The sequence below is a fragment of the Poecilia reticulata genome, linkage group LG6 (assembly GCF_000633615.1).
Source record: "Poecilia reticulata strain Guanapo linkage group LG6, Guppy_female_1.0+MT, whole genome shotgun sequence".
In the NCBI taxonomy this organism is placed as follows: domain Eukaryota; kingdom Metazoa; phylum Chordata; class Actinopteri; order Cyprinodontiformes; family Poeciliidae; genus Poecilia; species Poecilia reticulata.
In genome coordinates this window covers 22239255-22259568 of record NC_024336.1, presented here as the reverse complement: position 1 = coordinate 22259568, position 20314 = coordinate 22239255, and the positions used below count along the sequence as shown (strand labels likewise).

General features: G+C 40.0%; 1 protein-coding gene across 4 annotated transcripts; it reads right to left on the bottom strand.

Moving 5' to 3' along the window:
- Nucleotides 1–1698: 1698 nt before the first annotated feature.
- Nucleotides 1699–19462, bottom strand: ppp6r2b (protein phosphatase 6, regulatory subunit 2b). 4 transcript variants are annotated; one of them, XM_008412443.2, is made up of 26 exons: nucleotides 19102–19462; nucleotides 16536–16673; nucleotides 16266–16421; nucleotides 16061–16159; nucleotides 15609–15795; nucleotides 14582–14719; nucleotides 14436–14501; nucleotides 14179–14291; nucleotides 13994–14107; nucleotides 13727–13847; nucleotides 13462–13623; nucleotides 12689–12922; nucleotides 12527–12591; nucleotides 12331–12446; nucleotides 12161–12246; nucleotides 11636–11713; nucleotides 11462–11559; nucleotides 11322–11379; nucleotides 10963–11084; nucleotides 10407–10579; nucleotides 10159–10315; nucleotides 7803–7885; nucleotides 7093–7303; nucleotides 6873–6896; nucleotides 5533–5667; nucleotides 1699–4014 (listed from the first exon to the last, which is right to left on the bottom strand). In XM_008412443.2, the coding sequence occupies exons 3-26, from the start codon at nucleotides 16391–16393 to the stop codon at nucleotides 3981–3983; spliced, it is 2802 nt and encodes a 933-aa protein (XP_008410665.1). In that variant the 5' UTR covers nucleotides 16394–16421; nucleotides 16536–16673; nucleotides 19102–19462; the 3' UTR covers nucleotides 1699–3980. The 4 variants fall into 4 exon arrangements, with proteins under 4 accessions (XP_008410665.1, XP_008410667.1, XP_008410666.1 ...); XM_008412445.2 differs by having other exon boundaries at nucleotides 7803–7882; nucleotides 19102–19461; XM_008412444.2 differs by lacking the exon at nucleotides 19102–19462 and adding an exon at nucleotides 18804–18966.
- Between the last annotated feature and the right edge of the window lie 852 nt (nucleotides 19463–20314).

Here is a 20314-nt window from a genome sequence, read left to right as displayed (position 1 = left end):
TCCGGTGCTAGCGCCGCTGCAGGTCCCTGCGCTGGGGGCCGCCATTTCGACCGTCCGGCTCGGATAAGTTGCAAAGTCTCTCAACGGCAGCCAACCGGCGATTCATAGCTGCTGTAACTTGCTGCGAGGTTTTCGTTCACGCTTGCTTGGGTCTCCATAGTTTCTTTCAGACTCAATACGTCCCTGCTCAGCCGCTCCATTCGGCTAAGAAGGGCTGATGCATCCATGCTGCCAAATCCGACAGGTGGTAGCTCATCCAGGTAATGTGAGACAAACCTGGGAATGTTCTCTCCACATTCTTTGAGCACCTTCAGGCAGTCTTTAATGTTATGAGTATCTTTTTGAGGGCCTTCATGCCTGATGCAGCGCACTGACGTTGTGCAAAATTCAAACAAACGCTTGGACTCTTCAATCCATTCAGACGAGAAGTTGCTTGAGACCAGCAAAACAATCTCATCTTGTGACAGTCCTCATTTTGATGACAAAGTTTAAAAGCTCATCCTCTATGACCACTGTCCCATCTGCCGTTTTATATATAAAAATTTCAGATTTTGTTTGAGAACCACCGCCGCACTTGCCGCCATCTTGGATAAGTCATAAAGCAAAAGGTCTTTGTGTTTAGATCTAAATAAAACTGAGAAACAGCGGCTAGACTTTACATTTGTTGAGGAAAAAATGGACAAGAAATTCAGTCAATAGATTTGAAAAGCTAGAAGAGACATACCCCTAAAAAAACTGACGCTCTAATGGAAGCAAAAAGTAGTTCTGCAAAGTAAAGATTCAGATGCGCTGAATGTAAATGCGCTCCACAATTTTCAGATTTTTCTTAGCTAAAAATAGAAAGCATAATTTTCCTTCTGCTTTACAAGTATTCAACAAATTCATCCGTCATGAAATCCCAGTTTGTAAAACGTGCTAATGAAAAAGATCAGTGGGTATGAATACTTTGCAAGGCACTGTTTATACTAGATAATGGATTTAAAGATTTAGAATTGTTTTTTAATTTATTTTTTTAAATTAAATTTTAGAACATAAACCCAAGGAGGTAAATGAGGCTAATGTGGAAACTTAATGGCACTCAAAATCGAACCATATCCTACCACATTGCAACATACCCGTTATACTCCAACACATACAAACACTTTGGGTCCGACGTGGTTTTTAACTTTGATTAAAGAAGGTTTGAAATATTCCGACCCTGTACACAGCTATTTGCTTTTAACCCTGACATGAAGCAAACCTCAATTTCTGAGAACTTCAAAGAGCCCAAAAGTCCTGGACAGATGAAAGTGAAAAGTTGTAATTGAAGACGACTCTTCAAATACTTTCTTTTTGACGACTCGGCCTATACGCTTCTTTTGCTCTTAACTATACACCATATGACTTTGGAGGGGGAGAGGGGAACACAGAGGGAGGATCAAAAAGAGGCTGCATTTGATAAATCTAGATGTGAAAGACCACTGCAAGAAAGCAGATATGAGGCTCAGCTATGCCACTGGAGGGAAGACGCACTTTGGCAGAGAGCAATGAAGGAAAAAAAGAAAAGAAAAACTAAACAACAAAAAAACTACAGTATCTACATGGTTTGCTTTTTCAAGTCCAACTGCCCCTGCCTCTGAGAAAGGAATAACAAGGTGGCAACTCAAGTACAACTCAGGCATGTCCCTTAAAAAAGTGATTTATTTTTTTTTTTTTCAAAAATAAATATAGCAATGACTCAAGAGACATTTATGCAATTAAAGTCAACTTCTACCCTGAGAAAGAGGAAAAACAAAAAAAAAACTGAAGGAATTATTCTGGTTTATAACGACTCAGGTCAAGTTTTTGTATTAATTTTATAAAGGTTTTATCAAGCATTGGACTGGAGCTCATCTTAAAAGAACTGTTTTTGAGATAAAACAATTACACTGAGACACCCCCGGTTCTCTTCATCGAGGAATAATTTTATATATCCGATTGATCAAAAACATGTTACACTCGTAAGGCTTTCAAGAAACTCAGACATCTACTCCACCTCACTTTGCTTCATTATCAATTCAAATTCCTGTTTTGAACAGACGCATTGTAATTTTGTCTTTTTATACTACAACTCTGTATCAGAAATTACAACTCATGTATTTAAGCCATGACAAATAAGTTTACTTTTTGTTGCAAGTTTTTGGAAGAAATATTTGGATAAGTGTGAGAAAAATATGTTCAAATCTCATCAATTTATGAAAACTTACACAACACCATTGTATTTTTCTGGGGGTTTACTCATTGGCTACCTATGATACACGATGAAAGAAAACCAAAAATATTAATTATTTTGAACTATAAAATCTAAAATCTATTTTAAGTTGCGAGTTGTTAAAAGGGATTCGAGACACCCAGCGATGGGAATGAAATGTCCTGCTAAAGAAGGCAATATTTCAATATTACAAAATAACTAAATGGCAAATGACAGACAAGATCAAAACCTTATTTTTAGTAAAATAGCCACACACAAAAAACTTAAACTAGGGAAAAGCGGCACAAATAATACTTTGTTGTTTTCGAGTTCCGAATAACTCATTTTCCACTCTATATAAATCTTTCAAGTTGAGAAATGATAATAAAAAAAAACAAAAAAAAAAACAAACTTGAGTTGTAAATAACCAGAATCATCTTTTATGTAAGATTTTTGCGGAAGACATCCTGCAGACTACCGGCATGCATTCACATCATGCTCAGTCCTATGCTTCTATATAGGAAGCAAGTAGCAAAGAAACAGGAACTGATGCTGGCCCGTCAACAAAAAACAGACGTCATTATTGCCTTTCAACAGAACACACACACATAAATACACTCGCGCATACTGCAACCTGCAAAACAACCTCATTTCCATACACCGGATTTATTCCAAAAATAGATATAATAATGTTTATATATAATGTTTACATTTATGTTACGTTTACATAATACCAAGAATAGCCACAACCTAATACAGGTTCAAAATTCACAATATTACATTGAAACACCTCTGAAGGGTGGCATGAACGGGTATGTGCACATCATCACCGTGTGTTCTTTTTTTTGTTTTGCTTTTTCTTTTTTTTTTTGCATGTGTTGGTGGATATGGTTGTTGATACATGTGTGTATGGAACTGTGTGTAAGTGTGTGTTACACAGGTGTGCTTTCTTTGTATCCGCATACCTCTCCTTAAACCTGAGATTACGCTCTGTAACAGACAGAGCTCGACACACACACAAACACATGGCTACAGACACATGTATGCAAAGCACACACACACACACGCGCACGCACGCACACATACACACACACTTCTAAATTATGGGTTTTTCAGAATTGAATCGTGATTCTCTCAAACTCCAATACTCTAAATGCAAAGACCATTTCTTTCTCAAGTGATTACGGCTAATGAAAACAGACTGAGAACAATTGAAGCAGCAAAAAAAAAAAAAAACAAAAAAAAAAAAAAATTACATTTCTTATAATAAAATGTCTGCGCTTAATTTTCTAAAGTCAGAGGTGGTTAAACTGGCAACTAGCCAAGTATCTTGGCTGATTATTACAATGCAGCTCTCATTACTAAAGTGTAAACAGTCAAAATCCTGTGCTAGAAAACAAAAACAATCATTGTGGCTTGATTGCAAGAGCAACAAATAGACAGAACCAAATAATCTAAGATTCTGAGTTAAAAGAAGTTGAATTTGGCTGCCTGGCACAATGAAATGCTCTACAGTACCCAGGTTGCCTCCTCGAAGCTCTTTAGTTGTAATTATGTCATGAAGGCGCATATGAGACATCAATACTACCCATGTGTGGATGTCTACTTTCCAGCATAAGTGCTGTTTGACCCCAGAACAGACGATCTTTATTCACTTACATGTCTTCAGACAACAAAAGGGCATTGGGGTTCGGCTAACCGGAAGCAAAAAAGGGGGCATGGCTGCGCGTTGAACAAAAAGAAGTGGGAAAAGTGGGCCTGTGCTGCGGTGCTAGGCCGGTCCATTAGCTGGGGACTGCATCTCTCTGTAATGCAAAAAGCAGAGAGAACATGAATTTGAAGATATTTTTTCTAATGTGCTCCTGGCTTACAACATGTCAGTTCCAAAAAAGAAACATTTAAACTGCTGAAACTTTGCACCAACAAGAAGAGGGAAAAAAATGAATGAAATTTTATTTTTTTATCTGTAGTGTGGAATAAAATTGCTTTGCAAAGAGACCAGTTCTTTTAATTAATCAATAAATTAAACAGGGAGGCTGAGCAAAGTAATGACACGCTTAACTATTGTGTCAATACTTGTCATTACTCCTACTAACATCAGGAGGCACACACATTCCAATAATTCGCTTTGGTTACTTCGGTCCGATCAGATCCAAAACATGGCAAAAAATGTGCATTAACCATAAATAGGTATGTTTCTGATTAAATAAAAAAAAAACCCTAATACTATTATTTTCAATTGTTCTTTAACACAGAGGGAACCACTGCAATTTTGTTATAGTGACATAATGACATTTGAAAATCTAATCTATTTAAGCAACGTGTTCACTTTGTCTTTACAATGGGAACAACAGGCAGATCAGGGTTTGCATCAACCTTTGTGTGTAAACAAAGAAAACAAATTGCTTGACTTTTCACAACAATATGGGTCAGGAGGTCAAATTGAACTGGGATTAAAATAAGATCAAGATCTCACACTGTTTGTAGAATGGCAGGGTTTTTATGGAAGTTAAGAAACTTACAATTTAATCATGTGAATCTGTCCAACATATTACAGTTAACTTACAAAATCATTTTAGGAAATATGATTTTTTAATGTTCCACATTTTAAGACAACATGCTAAGTTAAGCTTTTACTTTTGAAAGGGCCATGTTATAAGTACAATAATTTCTTCTTCATGGTAAAGAAAATGCAGCCAAGAAATGTGGCCAGACCGAAGTGATTAAATTACACACAATAATTCATCCATTAAGACAATCAATTACCGATTATGGAACTATGCACCACTCCTATTTCTGAAGGACCGTGTTCCCACAGATCGGTGCATTGCTGAGTTTCACTGAGCAGCACAAATCGTTTTGCACAACATGATAGAAGCTGGTTTCAAACAGAGAGGACGGCTGCTGGCTGCTGCCGTGACCACAGACTTGGTGTAGATGCTGATAAAATGCTAAAAGCTTTCATTAGATATAAGGATTCATTCAAATATTGTTCATATTTATTCCAGATGACAAATACCTCAAAGCCAAATTTCCAACATCAGAACAAAGCACAGATCAGGACTCAAGACTATGAACTGATTAATATTACCACTGATTGTTTTTTTTAATTACTGTGTTAATGTTTTTAATAGCCTATCAAGAAGAGACAAGGATGAGTCAGGTTGATATACCACCACATCGAGATAAAACTGACTGGCATGACAGACAGACAGCGGCTCTACTCCTTCTGCATTTAACAGAATGTAACCTTGTGTTTGTTGATCTCACCTCTCCCTGAGAAATGTGTATACTGAACACCCAATCAAAGAGCAAACACTCACTGTGTGACCGCGGCAGACTGGTTGGTTGGACTGGCGGTAACTGTGCTAGAGCTGTTTCCATGTTTCTTTTCTTTTTCATCTTCTTTGTCTTTGTCCTTGATTGATAGTCCATCTATAGGCACCTTTTCTCCTTCACTGAAAAACAACAAAACAGTGTGTAGGTGAAATAAAAAAAAAAATAAAAATAATCAAAACTCTGTCAAGAAAGTCTCTTATACCTATATTTTTTTTACTTTTTCCCCCTCGGCTTACAGTGACATAAAGTATTAATATCTCCTCATCTTTTTTATTTTCCCCCCCATTTAAAAACCATAAAACTTAAAGGTGCTTTATTGGGATTTAATGTGACAGACATTAACAAAAGCAGTGTGTAAATTGTGACGTGGAAAGAAAATGATACACAGCTTACTGAATTTTTATAACTAAAAAGCAAAAACTAAAAGTACGCTGTGCCATTGATTCAATGCATCTAAAAAACAATATTTTGCAAAAGCATCTTTTGGAGCAGTTATACCAGAAAGACTATCTGATTTTTTTTTTCCTGCCATATTTACACATCAAGAAGGACATCAACTGTTTAGATGGATGCATGTGTCTTTGAAGGTTTGCTACACTGCTTGGATTGAGATTTTGTAAGAACTCAATCCATGTAATGTAAAAAACATGCAATTTCTTTTGATTCACAATAATGCACTATTTTGTTAGTCCATCACATAAAATATATCAAGGTTTGCCATTGTGATCTCAAAAAATATGGAAAAGTTTAAGGGTTGTGAATGCATTTATCATCTTCTCTGGGAATTTGTCTCTAATGCGCTCATAGCAACCCGTACATCCACCAAAGTGATTCTGCAACACACACAGGGCTCAAAATAATCAGTAAGTCAGCTAGGAGAGGGTGTGTGTTGATGTTCTTTAGTTTAAAGTAGCATCTAATGAACTGTAGCATGCTCTTTGGTGCACTGTTAGTCATTTCCTAATGAACCAATCTGTTAGAATGTCAATCAACTGAAATGGTGGCACTTTGCTGATAGCATGCTATCTGACAGACTGTTAGTTGTATGCAGCTCTACACAAAAAACACAAAGTTCATAAGTCGAATACAATCTCATAATCTCTTCCAGCAGTAAGCTTCATGTTCTGGAGAAATCCTCAAATAAGAAGTGTCCTGGATAAAAGGTCGTAGGTTAGTGCATGTTCTGTGTGAGTTAGAATTAACAAGAATGGCAAAATGGAAATATCACTCCACGTCCTGGGAAATGCGACGAGCAAATAAGAGCATTTTAAATCCATCAGGACGACATTCCATACGTTGCACAGGCACCTACAGTGCAACATACCGTTTGAATGCAGGTCGGAAAACTCTGGAACGAAGGGGACACGAGAAAGGAGGGGACACAAGGTAGGAGAATGATAACAGGGAGGATGAAGAGGTAAAAATTGTGAAGAAAAGAAATTTTAGAATAGAGCGCAAAAAACGTCTCCGGGTGGAAAACAGCAAGACAAGGTGGACACACCAGACAGAGCAGCTGCTTGTTCTCTGTGCGTGAGAATGAGTACCTCGTGAAGACTGCCCTCTCATTTTTGGCATCCACAGTCAGTCGGATAGTCTCCTTCCCTGCACCTGTGGTGATGGTCTCCGTGGTAACCGTCTCATTGGAAGTGGACTCTGTCTTTCCTTCCTCTTCATCGCTGTCTGAGTTGCTGGAGGAGGAACTGTCCGATGCCACAAGAGGAGCTTTTCTTGCCACACAAGCACTCCACACACATGCTGCGTAGGAAAGACAAAAAAAGAAAAAAAGTCTGTCTTAAACTAAGATTGTCATTTAAAACAAAACAAAACAAAAAAAAAAACACAGTTAACATAATTCAGATAAAACTACATGGCATCAACCAATGCATGGCATCCACATGCTTCATCATGTTGTAAAACGAGTGTGGTTTATCGCTCCTGAAGGATGGTTTGATCTTTCTTTCATAAAAGTATAAAACATTTTTGTCAATCTCTAGACCTTTGGCCACAACTGCAGAGTAACAGCAGGTTTTCGGAGCATGTAGCAATCAGTAAAGAGCTGCTGAAGTTTCTTAAGTTCTTAGCATCATGCATTGGTGTATGCATGATGCTTTGTGGTTGTGCAAATGGTTCTTAAGATGCTGTAATGCTGGAGCCAGTAAGTGCAAAGCTGTAAAAAGTGCTGCACATGCCAAGTACCTGTCAGGGATTATATAACTCAATTTATCATTTGAACAGCCATTCTGCATCAACTCACGGTTGGGGTTTGGTTTGGTGCTGTCTGAACTGCTCAGGTCTGAGTCCACAGGAGAGCTGCTTCTGGGGCCCGTTTCAGAGCTGCTGGACATTTAATCATACAAACATAAAAGCCTAACATACATGCATGATAAGTCAGACAAAATTTAAAATTCAGAGTCAATTTGTGTCCTTCATAACCTTGTTGCAGTGCATATATTTGTAAAGGAAAGTACATTTTTTTAACAGCAAAATTTTCTGAATACCAATAGATGAAAAGACAAATCAGTTATCAGTAATGTGAGGGAACTAATATTATTGGTGTCAGTTTGTCCATCCATCCATCCATCTTCACCTTCATCCGGGGTCGGGTCGCGGGGGCAGCAGCTTCAGAAGGGAGGCCCAGACTTCCCTCTCCCCAGCCACTTCTTCCAGCTCCTCCGGGGGAATCCCAAGGCGTTCCCAGGCCAGCCGAGAGACGTAATCCCTCCAGCGTGTCCTGGGTCTTCCCCGAGGCCTCCTCCCGGTGGGACGTGCCCGGAACACCTCACCAGGGAGGCGTCCAGGAAGCATCCTTACCAGATGCCCGAGCCACCTCAACTGGCTCCTCTCGACGTGGAGGAGCAGCGGCTCTACTCTGAGTCCCTCCCGGATGACCGAGCTTCTCACCCTATCTCTAAGGGAGAGCCCAGCCACCCTGCGGAGGAAACCCATTTCGGCCGCTTGTACCCGTGATCTCGTTCTTTCGGTCATGACCCAAAGCTCATGACCATAGATGAGGGTGGGAACGTAGATCGACCGGTAAATCGAGAGCTTCGCTTTTTGGCTCAGCTCTCTCTTCACCACGACGGACCGGTACAGCGCCCGCTTCACAGTAGACGCTGCCCCAATTCGCCTGTCGATCTCCCGCTCCCTTCTTCCCTCATTCGTGAACAAGATCCCCAGATACTTAAACTCCTCCACTTGAGGCAGGACGACCCCCCTGACCCGGAGAAGGCACTCTACCCTTTTCCGGCTCAAGACCATGGCCTCGGATTTGGAGGCACTGAGCCTCATCCCGGCCGCTTCACACTCGGCTGCGAACCGCTCCAGTGAGAGCTGCAGATCACGTTCCGATGAAGCCAACAGGACCACATCATCCGCAAAAAGCAGAGATGCGATCCTAAGGCCACCAAAACGGATCCCCTCAACACCTCGGCTGCGCCTAGAAATTCTGTCCATAAAAGTAATGAACAGAATCGGTGACAAAGGGCAGCCTTGGCGGAGTCCAACTCTCACCGGAAACGAGCCCGACTTACTGCCGGCAATGCGGACCAGACTCTGACACCGGTCATACAGGGACCTGACAGCCCGTATCAAAGGGCCCGGTACCCCATACTCCCGGAGTACCCCCCACAGGGCCCCCCGAGGGACACGGTCGAACGCCTTCTCCAAGTCCACAAAACACATGTAGACTGGTTGGGCGAACTCCCATGCACCCTCCAGGACCCCGCTGAGGGTGTAGAGCTGGTCCAGTGTTCCACGACCAGGACGAAACCACACTGCTCTTCCTGAATCCGAGGTTCGACTATCCGACGAACCCTCCTCTCCAGGACCCCTGAATAGACCTTACCAGGGAGGCTTAAGAGTGTGATCCCCCTGTAATTGGAGCACACCCTCCGGTCCCCCTTTTTAAACAGGGGGACCACCACCCCAGTCTGCCAGTCCAGGGGAACTGCCCCCGATGTCCATGCGATATTGCAGAGTCGCGTTAGCCAACACAACCCCGCAACATCCAGAGCCTTAAGGAACTCCGGGCGGATCTCATCCACCCCCGGGGCCCTGCCACCGAGGAGCTTTTTGACCACCTCGGCGACCTCGTCCCCAGAGATTGGAGAGCCCAGCCCAGAGTCCCCATGCTCAGCTTCCTCAACAGAAGGCATGTTGGTGGGATTGAGGAGGTCTTCAAAGTATTCCGCCCACCGGCCCACAACGTCCCGAGTTGAGGTCAGCAGCGCACCATCCCCACTATAAACAGTGTTGGTGCTGCACTGCTTCCCCCTCCTGAGACGCCGGATGGTGGACCAGAATCGCCTCGAAGCCGTACGGAAGTCTGTCTCCATGGCCTCTCCAAACTCCTCCCACGCCCGAGTTTTTGCCTCAGCGACAACCCGAGCCGCATGCCGTTTCGCCCGCCGGTACCCAGGTGTCAGTTTGTGATATTGCAAAAAGATTGTTGAAATTAGATTATTCTAACTTACCAAAATTAATGACATACAATATTTTCTCAGATTTAAAGGCTAAGGTAAAATTAATAATTCAGTACAGGTGACAAGCAAAATGAAGGCATTTTTAAAAAAGAAATTACTTCAAATATATTTTAAACTAAGGAAACTCACCAACAGAAAGGTTGAAAATCTGTGAACTTGGCCCACCCTTTATCTTCCGTCTCTGTTGCAGCTGGCTGGGAGACCGGAGCGTCCCAGGGGGAAAACGCTGCTCCAGCCGCAGGAGCTGTGGAGTTCACCTCTCCAAAGTCTGCAACCCAGTCAGAACCTAACAAAAAAAAAAAAAAAAAGAGTAAAAGACACCAACTCTGATACTATGGTATACTGTACAAATGTTGCAACATGTACATATATCTTACTTGGAGGTGCACATGTCTGGCCCTGGCTTGAAAACGGATCAAATTCATCTTTATTGTCTTCCTCCTCAGAATCAGARTCTGCAGGTCTGTCAGGAGCGTCGGTGCTGGAAGCTGCTGTCCTCTCACACGTCTGACTGGCTGCTTGGCTTTGGGAGGAAGGGGAGCCACCGAACCTTGTCAAAAACAAAACTACATACTTTAATATGTCTATGCAAGCTAATGCAGAAATTTCGTATTTAGAATAAAGTATTTGAAGGTTTTGCTATTTTGTAAGTTTACGACAACAAACTTCAATGTATTTTGAGTGAATTTTATGTGATTCATCGCCACAAAATAGCAAATAACTGGAGTCAAAAAAATATGCAAGTTTTTTTATCTTTGTTTGCAAATATAAATTTAGAATCAGTTTTCTACCACACAGTGTTTTGCATCATTTTTTCTTCCACTCAAAATTTATACACATCTTATTTAACCATTATAAAACACTATGATGTTTGCGGCTAAGGGAATGCAAATATCAAGCATTGTACTGAAATTAATAGAGGATTCTGTCAACCTGTTTCTTGACTTTGTTTGTGTTGCATAGTTGATTTCTTTTTCCTCCCATATGTCTTCTTCATCATCATCAAAAGGTTGAATCCTTTCCTTAGAACACGCCTCAAACACAGCTGTGTTGGCCTGCAAAAAATAGGGCTACATTTTCAATACAGTATCATTGAAAATGATACTGTACTGAATCATTTTCAATGATACTGAAAGATCAAACTTCTTTGGGATCAAAGAAGTTTGATCCCAAACTTCTTTGATTCCAAAGAAGTTTGGGATCAAACTTCTTTGATCCCAAGAAGTTTGAAAACAAACAAAAAAAAAAATGCAAGAAAGATCAAAAGGTATGAACGATATAAATACACTCACACCGTCATAGCCCACATCAATGTTGATATTGATCTCAGCAATTCGGTCAAACGTTGCACTGAAACGATAAAGAATCACCCAGTCAGCACAGAAACTTCTGAGCTGATTGGAGCAAAGAGAACAGGCGTCAGTTCATTTACCCAATGTTGTCGTCATGATCCGTGAACTCATCGTCATTAAAGCCAAACTGATCTACAAAGTTAGCCGTCATCTGCTGGATCTGATAGTCTGAAAAGGCCTTAAAGACAAAACCGCAACAGTCAGAGCACAATGGATTATGAAACAAAAACAGAATATTTAGTCAGCATGTATACCTGCTGCATTGTGAGCTCTTTAGGGAAGGGGCTCTCCATGTCATCCTCTGAAGAAGATCGAGGGTTTCCGGTTCCAACCTAAACGCATCAGCATGGATAATTTAACTTTCTGCATTTGAATAAAAACAACGGTAACACTTTATTTGAAGGGATGTACATAAGACTGACATGACACTGTCATAAACATGACAGAACACCTGTCATGAACATGAAGAAGTCTTTATGAATGTTGATGACAGTTGACATGAAAAGTGCCAACTTTGCATGATTTTGTAAATTATGATAATTGAATAAAAAGTTGGCATTTTTAATGGACTTTCAATGCAACTTTTAGCGCACCTTTGCATTAAAAGTATCATTATTTACCGAATGACACTTCATGACAACTGTCATAAACATTCATAAAGACTTCTTCATGTTCATGACAGGTGTTATGTCATGTTTATGACAGCGTCATGTCAGTCTTATGTACACCCCTTCAAATAAAGCGTTACCAAAACAACTACTACATACTGCCGAACTTACCAGGTCTATGGTGTTTTTTCTATTGGTTTCTGACAGTGTGTGTTCCACAAAGGTTTCCCAGCGCCCTCTGTAGTCCTCTGGCAGCTCTGCAACCAACAGAACAAATAATTTTAACATTTCTGCATGAATGTTTACAATTAAAGCTTTGTTTGCATTACTATCAATCGTACCTGTGATAAGGTTACCGATTTGAGTGTGAACTGGGCCTTTTTCCAGGTTGTGCACCACAGTGTTGGCAATCCTTGTCAAATGTCCCATGTATCCTCTTCTCATGCCGCCTTCTGACCTGACCGAACACATTATACTTTTAAAATCTGGTTTTATGCTCGTGCTGCAAAATTCGATTACGATGCCAAAGGTCCTTACTGGATTTTATCATTCTCCTCCCAAGCCTCCAGAATCCTCTGGACAAGGTGGCAGTGTTGGAACAACTTTCAAGAGAAAGAAACATTTAGGTAATAAAACTCAACAAAAAAAGGTCATGTCATTTAGGTTGACTAAAAGGCATCTGGAAACAAAGAGACCTACATGAGTCACCATTAAGTTGTGGGCAGAGTTGTCGGAGGTGACTGACGGTTCAGAGGTTGGGGCCTCACTTGTATTCTGCTCTTGAGGTGCGTCTGGAGAAGGCATGGACTTATCCTGGGAACTGAAGCCGGGCTGCAGTCTCATTTCATGGGCACACGGCCGGACGATGGCAGCAACACAAAGCTCCGCTTGAAGGTGCAGGAAGTTGTTCCAGTTGTACTTAAAGAATAAGTCCTGAAAATGGCAGATATTTTACACATTACAAAAACACCTGCCTTTGTTTAATTATACTTTTTAATATATTAACACAACGAAATAATTCTCGATACTTATTTTTTATTAACTGAATGAACCTTTTTCATTTCTATTTAAATTATCGCAGACACAAATTAATTCACTGATACAAAGTATTTAACTGTGGCACATTTGAACCATGATGCTGAAGTCATAACATTCTGCCCAACAAGCACCTAAAAACTACTACTAAATTCATGAATTGTTTATTCCATAGTTTTTGTTTGGGTCTATATATCAAAACAACAACAAATAAGTGTCTTATAACATTAGTCTAAATGTGATAATCATGTCATTTAGAAGGAACAGGAATAAAAGCAACCAGATCAGGTACTTTTATTAAAAATGTTTGTGTATAAGTCATGAAGTTGTAAAAGCCTCGTGTTTTTACTGGAGGTCATCAAACTTCAAGACTCTCCTAGCAGCTCATGCTTAATCTCCACAATTTGAAAATACTGTGCAACTACAGTGTGTCTCACCAGAAGGAGATCCATGGTATTGAGCCTGCAGAGCTCCTGAGCTACGACTGCGTGGCTGGCAGAGCTGGTGTAAAGCAGAGAGGCCACGAGTCTGGCCACATGCAGGCGTGTGTTCCCCAGCGGTTCCTCAAGCACACCCAGAGTAGTCAGCATGGGATCTCGCTATAAAATGCATAAATGGCAGAGACTTTCAGATCCTATATATGGCGTGAATGTTTCTGGTTACCTGAATGACCTATGAATTATCTTTTCTGTGTTTCTGTACCTTAGGTGGTTCCAGAAGTAGCTGGTGAAAGTGAATTAGGTGTGGTTGAATAGCCAACAAAATGCTGCTGTTAACGGTGTAACTTCTCTCAAACCCCTGAGCATCCATGACACCATCCACCCTGTCATAAAAACGGAAGTTTAAACAGATTTATAAATGAAAACAGAATAAAAAATATACATAAAACAATCAGTACAGATAGATTAAAGTATAAGTAATCATTTGAAAAGATCTGAAAATCCTTAAAAGGAAATCAGAGTCTCTTACACAGGCCTACGGATCTCCAACAGGGTCAGAAGAACTTGAATCCCACTGACAATGCAGCTTTCAGCCCTCTCTCCTGAAAACATATTCTGAAGCAGCTGTTCGACACACTCCTGCCTGTAAAGACACACCGGAGCATGTTATCATCGCCACAATCGGGTCAGTGAGAGTAAAGGTCTGCGACTTACGATTCCAGCACAGTGAGCAGCGGGTCGGGCTGGGAAATCTCTTGCAGCTGACTGGCCTGATCTCTGCTGAGACGAATGATGTCACACAGTGTCTGAGAAGCATTTGTCTGCCTCTGTGTAGAAAAAGAGCAAAAAAAGAAAGTGAAAAAAAAACGAGGCAAAGATATTAACCTTTTAACATTTTTCTCTGCTAAAAAACTATTTTAACTTTTACTCAAAAAAAACCAACAACAAAAACAACAACTTTTCTCATCTACCTCTTCATCTCTCTCAGGGTGAATGAGCTCTATGAGTCTCTGGGCCAGTTTCTGTTCATTCAACCACTAATAGGGGCAAACATTACAATAAATGACACAGCAGAGAATATTTGGATTAAAAACATTAAACAGGAAGCTTTGCTTACAGTGAGGGTCTCGAGCCGAAGTGGAGGTGGCTCCACACAGCTGATAAGGCGTAGCAGCACATCCATCATGGCAGACGTATCTATATGCTTCAGGACCAATGAAAGGAATCCTTCCTTTTTTCGCAGGAAACTGATGACCTGCACAGCACAGACGTCAAACAAACTGATGTGACAACATTTTGATGATGTACAGATGTGCAGAGTTGCTCTAAGCACATAAAAAGTTAACATGCTGCATTAAAGCTGCATTTTCAAGAAACACACAATAGTGCAGTTGTTAAAGCCTTTGAAACACTTTTTACTTGAGAACCTAAACAAAGTATTGCATGATTTCAAGATGGCAGGAAAAATCTATATAGTTTTTATTTTTTTCCCCCCAACTGTACTCAGTGTTTGTATTTAGCACCAGCTACAAGAAAACTTGTCAGAGGTTGACAAAAAACTTAGTTTAGATGTGCAAAGTTGCAAGCGACATATCCAAAATGACTTCCAGCACTACTGCAACAAAAAATTGTTTCAGCCAGGTATTGCTCCACGTGAGCTGAATACAAATGGAAAGCACTTTTATTTGTAAACTATGTATTCACATGACTTGGTCTATCTTATAAAATCTTAATAAGATATAAGGAAGTGTGTGGTTGTAAATGTGCCAAAATGTGAAAAGGTTTTACAGCCAATGCAGTAAACAGTGATTTCAAAAGTAAATGAATATGTAAACATGAATATGTAAACACAAATCTCCATGTGAAATACATTTTTTTCAACAGTTTTTTTTTTTTTTGGAACTGCTGGATAATTTACCAAGCAGATCTTGGCTTATAAAATGAAAAATAATTTGAAGGCTGGCCCATCTGGATGTTCACATTTCAACAGCGGCAAAACTTGAAAGCCATCCCAGGTGACGGTTAATCTCCCTGTGAGCATTTTCATTTAAATCCAATCTGAATTCAATCACAAGGACACAGAATGTAGCCATCTCTGTCTATGATTATCTGCATTATTGTTGCAGTAGGCGTGTGTGTATTACCTGCTCAGTCTTCCGTGCTATTAGATTCCCAATTGTCTTGCTGAAGAAGGAGGCCAGGAGGGGGTTAAGCGGGGACGGCTGCTCCAGGAAAGCATACAGCTTTTCTAGCAGAGGCTCCTCATTGCCAAGCTTATCATTGATCACCCCTACATCACATGTCAGCAGCTCACATGCTATGTTTGGATACCTGAATTTAAAAAAAAATAAAATCAATCAAGACAAAATCAATCAGCACGTTGAGCACTTTAGTGCACAAGCTATGTTTAAATAAATATGACTGATTAATTTGAACTATTTTGCCTTCTTACATGCGTGTGAAAAGTTTAGTTGTGTGATACGTTTTTTTTAATTCAACCCTAATAAACTCTAGGATAAAGAGGCAAGTAAGCAATCCATTACTGTATACAGCCAGAAAAACTTTGCTTTTCCCTGCTTCACATGAAAATACTCACTTGAAGCGCTTGGTCTCTTCTGCGCCAGCAGGGGGTTCTGTTGTAATCAAACGAACTAGCTCTTGCATGCATTGGTCCTGGCAGAAGAACTGGAKGAGTCTGTGAATCCATCACAGAACAATATGCTCAAGACAGCAGAGGCAGAGAATGTCGGCCTAAAAGTCACTTTAAAGTGCTAATGCATATAGGGGATCGATAAATATACCTCCTGTTTTGGGCCTTGCACTCCTGCAGCACGTCTTCCTCGTCCATGAGCTCAGTGAGGGTGACATCCTCCTTGTCTAGCAAAGCCTCCAGATGAGAGGATGTGTGCAAGTCAAACTTCCAAAACATTGTTGGCGTCAGCAGATCTAAAACTTGGCTGCCGAACAGAGAGGGATGAGATACAAAGCTTAGGAACATAGATTATTGGCAAGCACAAAGTCCAGCACTTGAACACATTTTAGAAACAAACAAATGGTATAAATTGTCTTACAGATGAACAAGGAGGAGCTCTCGCTAAACAGCCATCTGCCTTATGAYCAGAGCCCGGTCATCAATCGACATCTGCAGATTCACACACTCAAGTCACTCAGCAGCAGCAAASACACAAGCCCAGGAAACTGCCTTTGACCTGGTGAGGAAATGGAATTTAGAAGACAGGAAATAAAGTCAGAAAGATATTCTCTCTGTMTTTAAGCTGAACCAAAGCTGAGCATTCTTCTGAGGGAGGAGCAGGAAGCATTGATTCTGTAACTCAACTATCAGTGCCTACTTGTGTATTGATATCACACAGTTCACTTGGAGGTTTCTCTGAASACCCATCAGCAAACGCCAACAGGCTTCAAGATTGATAGAGATGATTACTGAGAACTCTTGGAAGAAAACAAGAGGGGTCAGATAAAAATCTGAATTAGGGAGAAGACACTTATTCACCTCGTGGGATTGATCTTAATAAAACTGACAAGAACTTGGCGCCTTTTACAACCACAAGAATTTTACAACCACAAATAGCCAACACCTTTAAATGCAATCATCAGAGATGTCTACTACACACAAACTGAGGCTTAAAACAACTATCTAAGGCTGCATTTGCCTTTAGGCAACAATAAAAACAGAGCTACATAGATAACAACGTATAGATTTATAATTCTGTCATGTGGCAAGCAGCATGGAAGAAGTGAGCCTTTTTTTTTTTTTTTTTTTTTTTTACAAATATCAAACATGTGTTCTCAAATAGTTAAGTTGCAAATAGCTAATCCTTTCAAACACAAGATTTTATCTCGCTGCATTTGAGCCAGAGCTCTGATGATGTGGATGGAAGACCTGAAATAAAAAGCTGACAATGACAACCATCAATKTTTTAACCGAGACAAAAACGCCCTTATTTATATTTGAATTTCTCATCTAAATGGTTTCTGTGCATGTTCATCCAGTTGTAAATATAGTATACAACTTTAAATAGTCATAATTTTCCAGCACAGTAATGAGAAGCTGGTAGAGTAGGCAAAAATTGTGCTCAARTAGTAAGGTTACTTCARAAATATTATTATTCAAGCAACGTCTCTCTTTCTGGCTAAAGAGCGACAGAATTTAATTTTTCTCTCTGTATCTAGCTGATGTTGACTGCAACAGTGGTGAAATAGGAAGCAGGCACTCACACTTTGGGATAAACTACTCAAATTTGGCTAATTCTACGTCTGTCTGCCTGTTAACCTTTTTTGTTGAAGTAGCAGGTGATCCCCAAGTGCTGTAAGAAACTGTCGGGAAGAACATGATCCTTATGGRCTTTATTAACCAAACCATAGCAATTTTTGTTGTTTTATAACAAAGTGTTTTAAAATGATTGCTGAAGATCTATGATAATGATCATTCAACATGTTTTATGAGTCTAGTGTAATCCTGTGCAGACTTACAGAGTTCGAYAACACTGTGGATGTAGCAATGAAGGTCATGTCAGAGAGAAAGATGATGTCCAAGTAAAGGACAATATGCGTTATCTGAATGATKTACTGACCACGCACAGTCTGAGCTTGTTGAGCGAAAGACTGATTCTGCCTTGATGCACTACATAACAAAATCTTCCCTACATGTAGYCATCAGAGCATATACCTCCTCAAAATCATCACAAACACAACAGGCTGTCACATGGTAATAATGCCTTTTGCAAAGTATTGCAAACTTAAACAGAATACAGAGTGGGTTTGCCTCCATTTGAATTTGATCCTATTTTTATTCTTAACTAGAACAATGTGTTTAAGGATTTGCTTTAAAATAAACAGTTAATCCGCCACAAACAGACGCACTCTAAAGAACTCTKGATTAGTAGCTTAATGTGATATCATTGTTGTTTTCTGAGTGTAATTTTTAGCCAACAAGTTCCAAATAAATACCAAAACAAATAGCAAAACTGACCATTCCATGTTGGTCTATATGAAAAAAACGGTCTGGTTGATTTTACTTAAAGGTCAGCTTGGTAGTTTTAACACGTGTTTCTGTGATCTGATATGAGAAATAGAGCTTTTCCCAAAGGTGCAAAAGGCATTTTTAAGTGAAGCCAAGACGAGGAAAAAGCCCGACCAYGGTCAGCTTTCGGAGGCCTTTCAAGCACACCGAGTGCAGCTGTAAACTGTTAATTATTCTCTAAAATACTGAACTAAATCTCAGTACCAACAATATCAGGGAAAATGTTCCTCAGCTAATCATACAACTTATCTTTTTCAGTGTGACCCATCGTTTAGCCACGGTGTCTTTTCACACTTACCTTTCGTGCACATAATAAAGTAGCCCGCTAGCACAGCCTCATTCGCTCTGCCGACGCTGCAAACTAATTTAACACGGTGGAGACATGGTGCATTTAGATCCTCAGCTAAGAATGAGCTGTTATTTATCACAGCTGCGGGCTACAGTGTGTTGTGAGACAACGTCCTCCTCGTTCAGACCTAGCTTCAGTGTCTTCCTCCGCCAACTTAACGCAGCGAGGTAGCTCGAACAGTCTTTTTTTTAAATATATATATATATATAGCAGACGCTGTTTCTTCCGAAACGCAACCGGTTCTTACCTCTGTATCATCTTTTCACCGCTCGTTATATGCAGGCTGAACAACAGGAATTGGCGACTTCGGCTGTCAGGTCACTGTAAGGCCCATAGCAGCCTGTAAACTGCGTTGTTAGCCTAACATCCTACTACCCCTTTCCTGGCTGCAATGTCATTTACACTCCGTTACACGGCGGCTGAGCAGCCAAGAGGATGTGTTGACACACGGCGGCCAGAAAAGCGAAGCAGAAAAGCTGTTTGAAATTTAAAAATGGCGACTGACTAAGATGTCATCAAATGGTTGGCTGTAAATCAACTGTGTAAACATAAGTGTATTTTATTATTACTATTATTTTTTTTTTATGTCTCAAGCGGCGTTGCTAGTAGCTAAGTGCATCGGAGAACGCCCCCTTCCTTTTTTAAGCAGCAATGCAGAAAAAAAACAAACAAAAAGAAAACAAACGAGTAAACATTGAAATAAGTAGTTATACTTATAATCAGAAACCAAACCAGTAATRAAAAACAGAAGATAAATTGGTGCACTGGTGGCACAATGATAACGTAGACGATTAATTCAGAATGATGCATTTGCTCAACACTTTTAGGAGTCCTAAAGCCCTCTTTACTGCAAATAAACCTTATGACGATTTTGAAGATCAAGTTTTTGCACTCTTGCTCACACCTGAGTTTTTAATGCTTTCTTTGAGTTAATATRTGAAAACAACGAGCTTAAGCATATCTSCACTTTCTTTAGCAGTCGGTCTATTTGATCTCAGTTACCATTTCCCATCATCTCCAGTGCTTTGGATATTAACACTGAAAATAAATAAGCTCATAATTTTGTATCAGGGCAAACATGAACTGTATTTCTTTTGCTATTTAGGCTATTTACAATTTTTAAAAAATGTCTGAACATTAGATCTTCATGCACAATAATCTAAAATCTAGCCAAAGCTGTGTTTTTTTTTTTAGATTGTCACATTTTTCACAATGAAAACCTACATTTACATTGAAGGACTGACTGGGCTTATATTTTTACTCCAGTTTGCAATTCAGTCATGTTCATTGTCTTCAGCCTCATCTGATTAATATTAAGTTTTTGTCTATACATAACAATGAAAAGTGTTACTTCAACCACAGATTTCAATTAACAACTTGTCACAACTTTGTTTTGAGTCATGCAGATGTATTAAATGAGATAAATTAACATTTTGTTTCTGTTGCATCATTACTTTGAC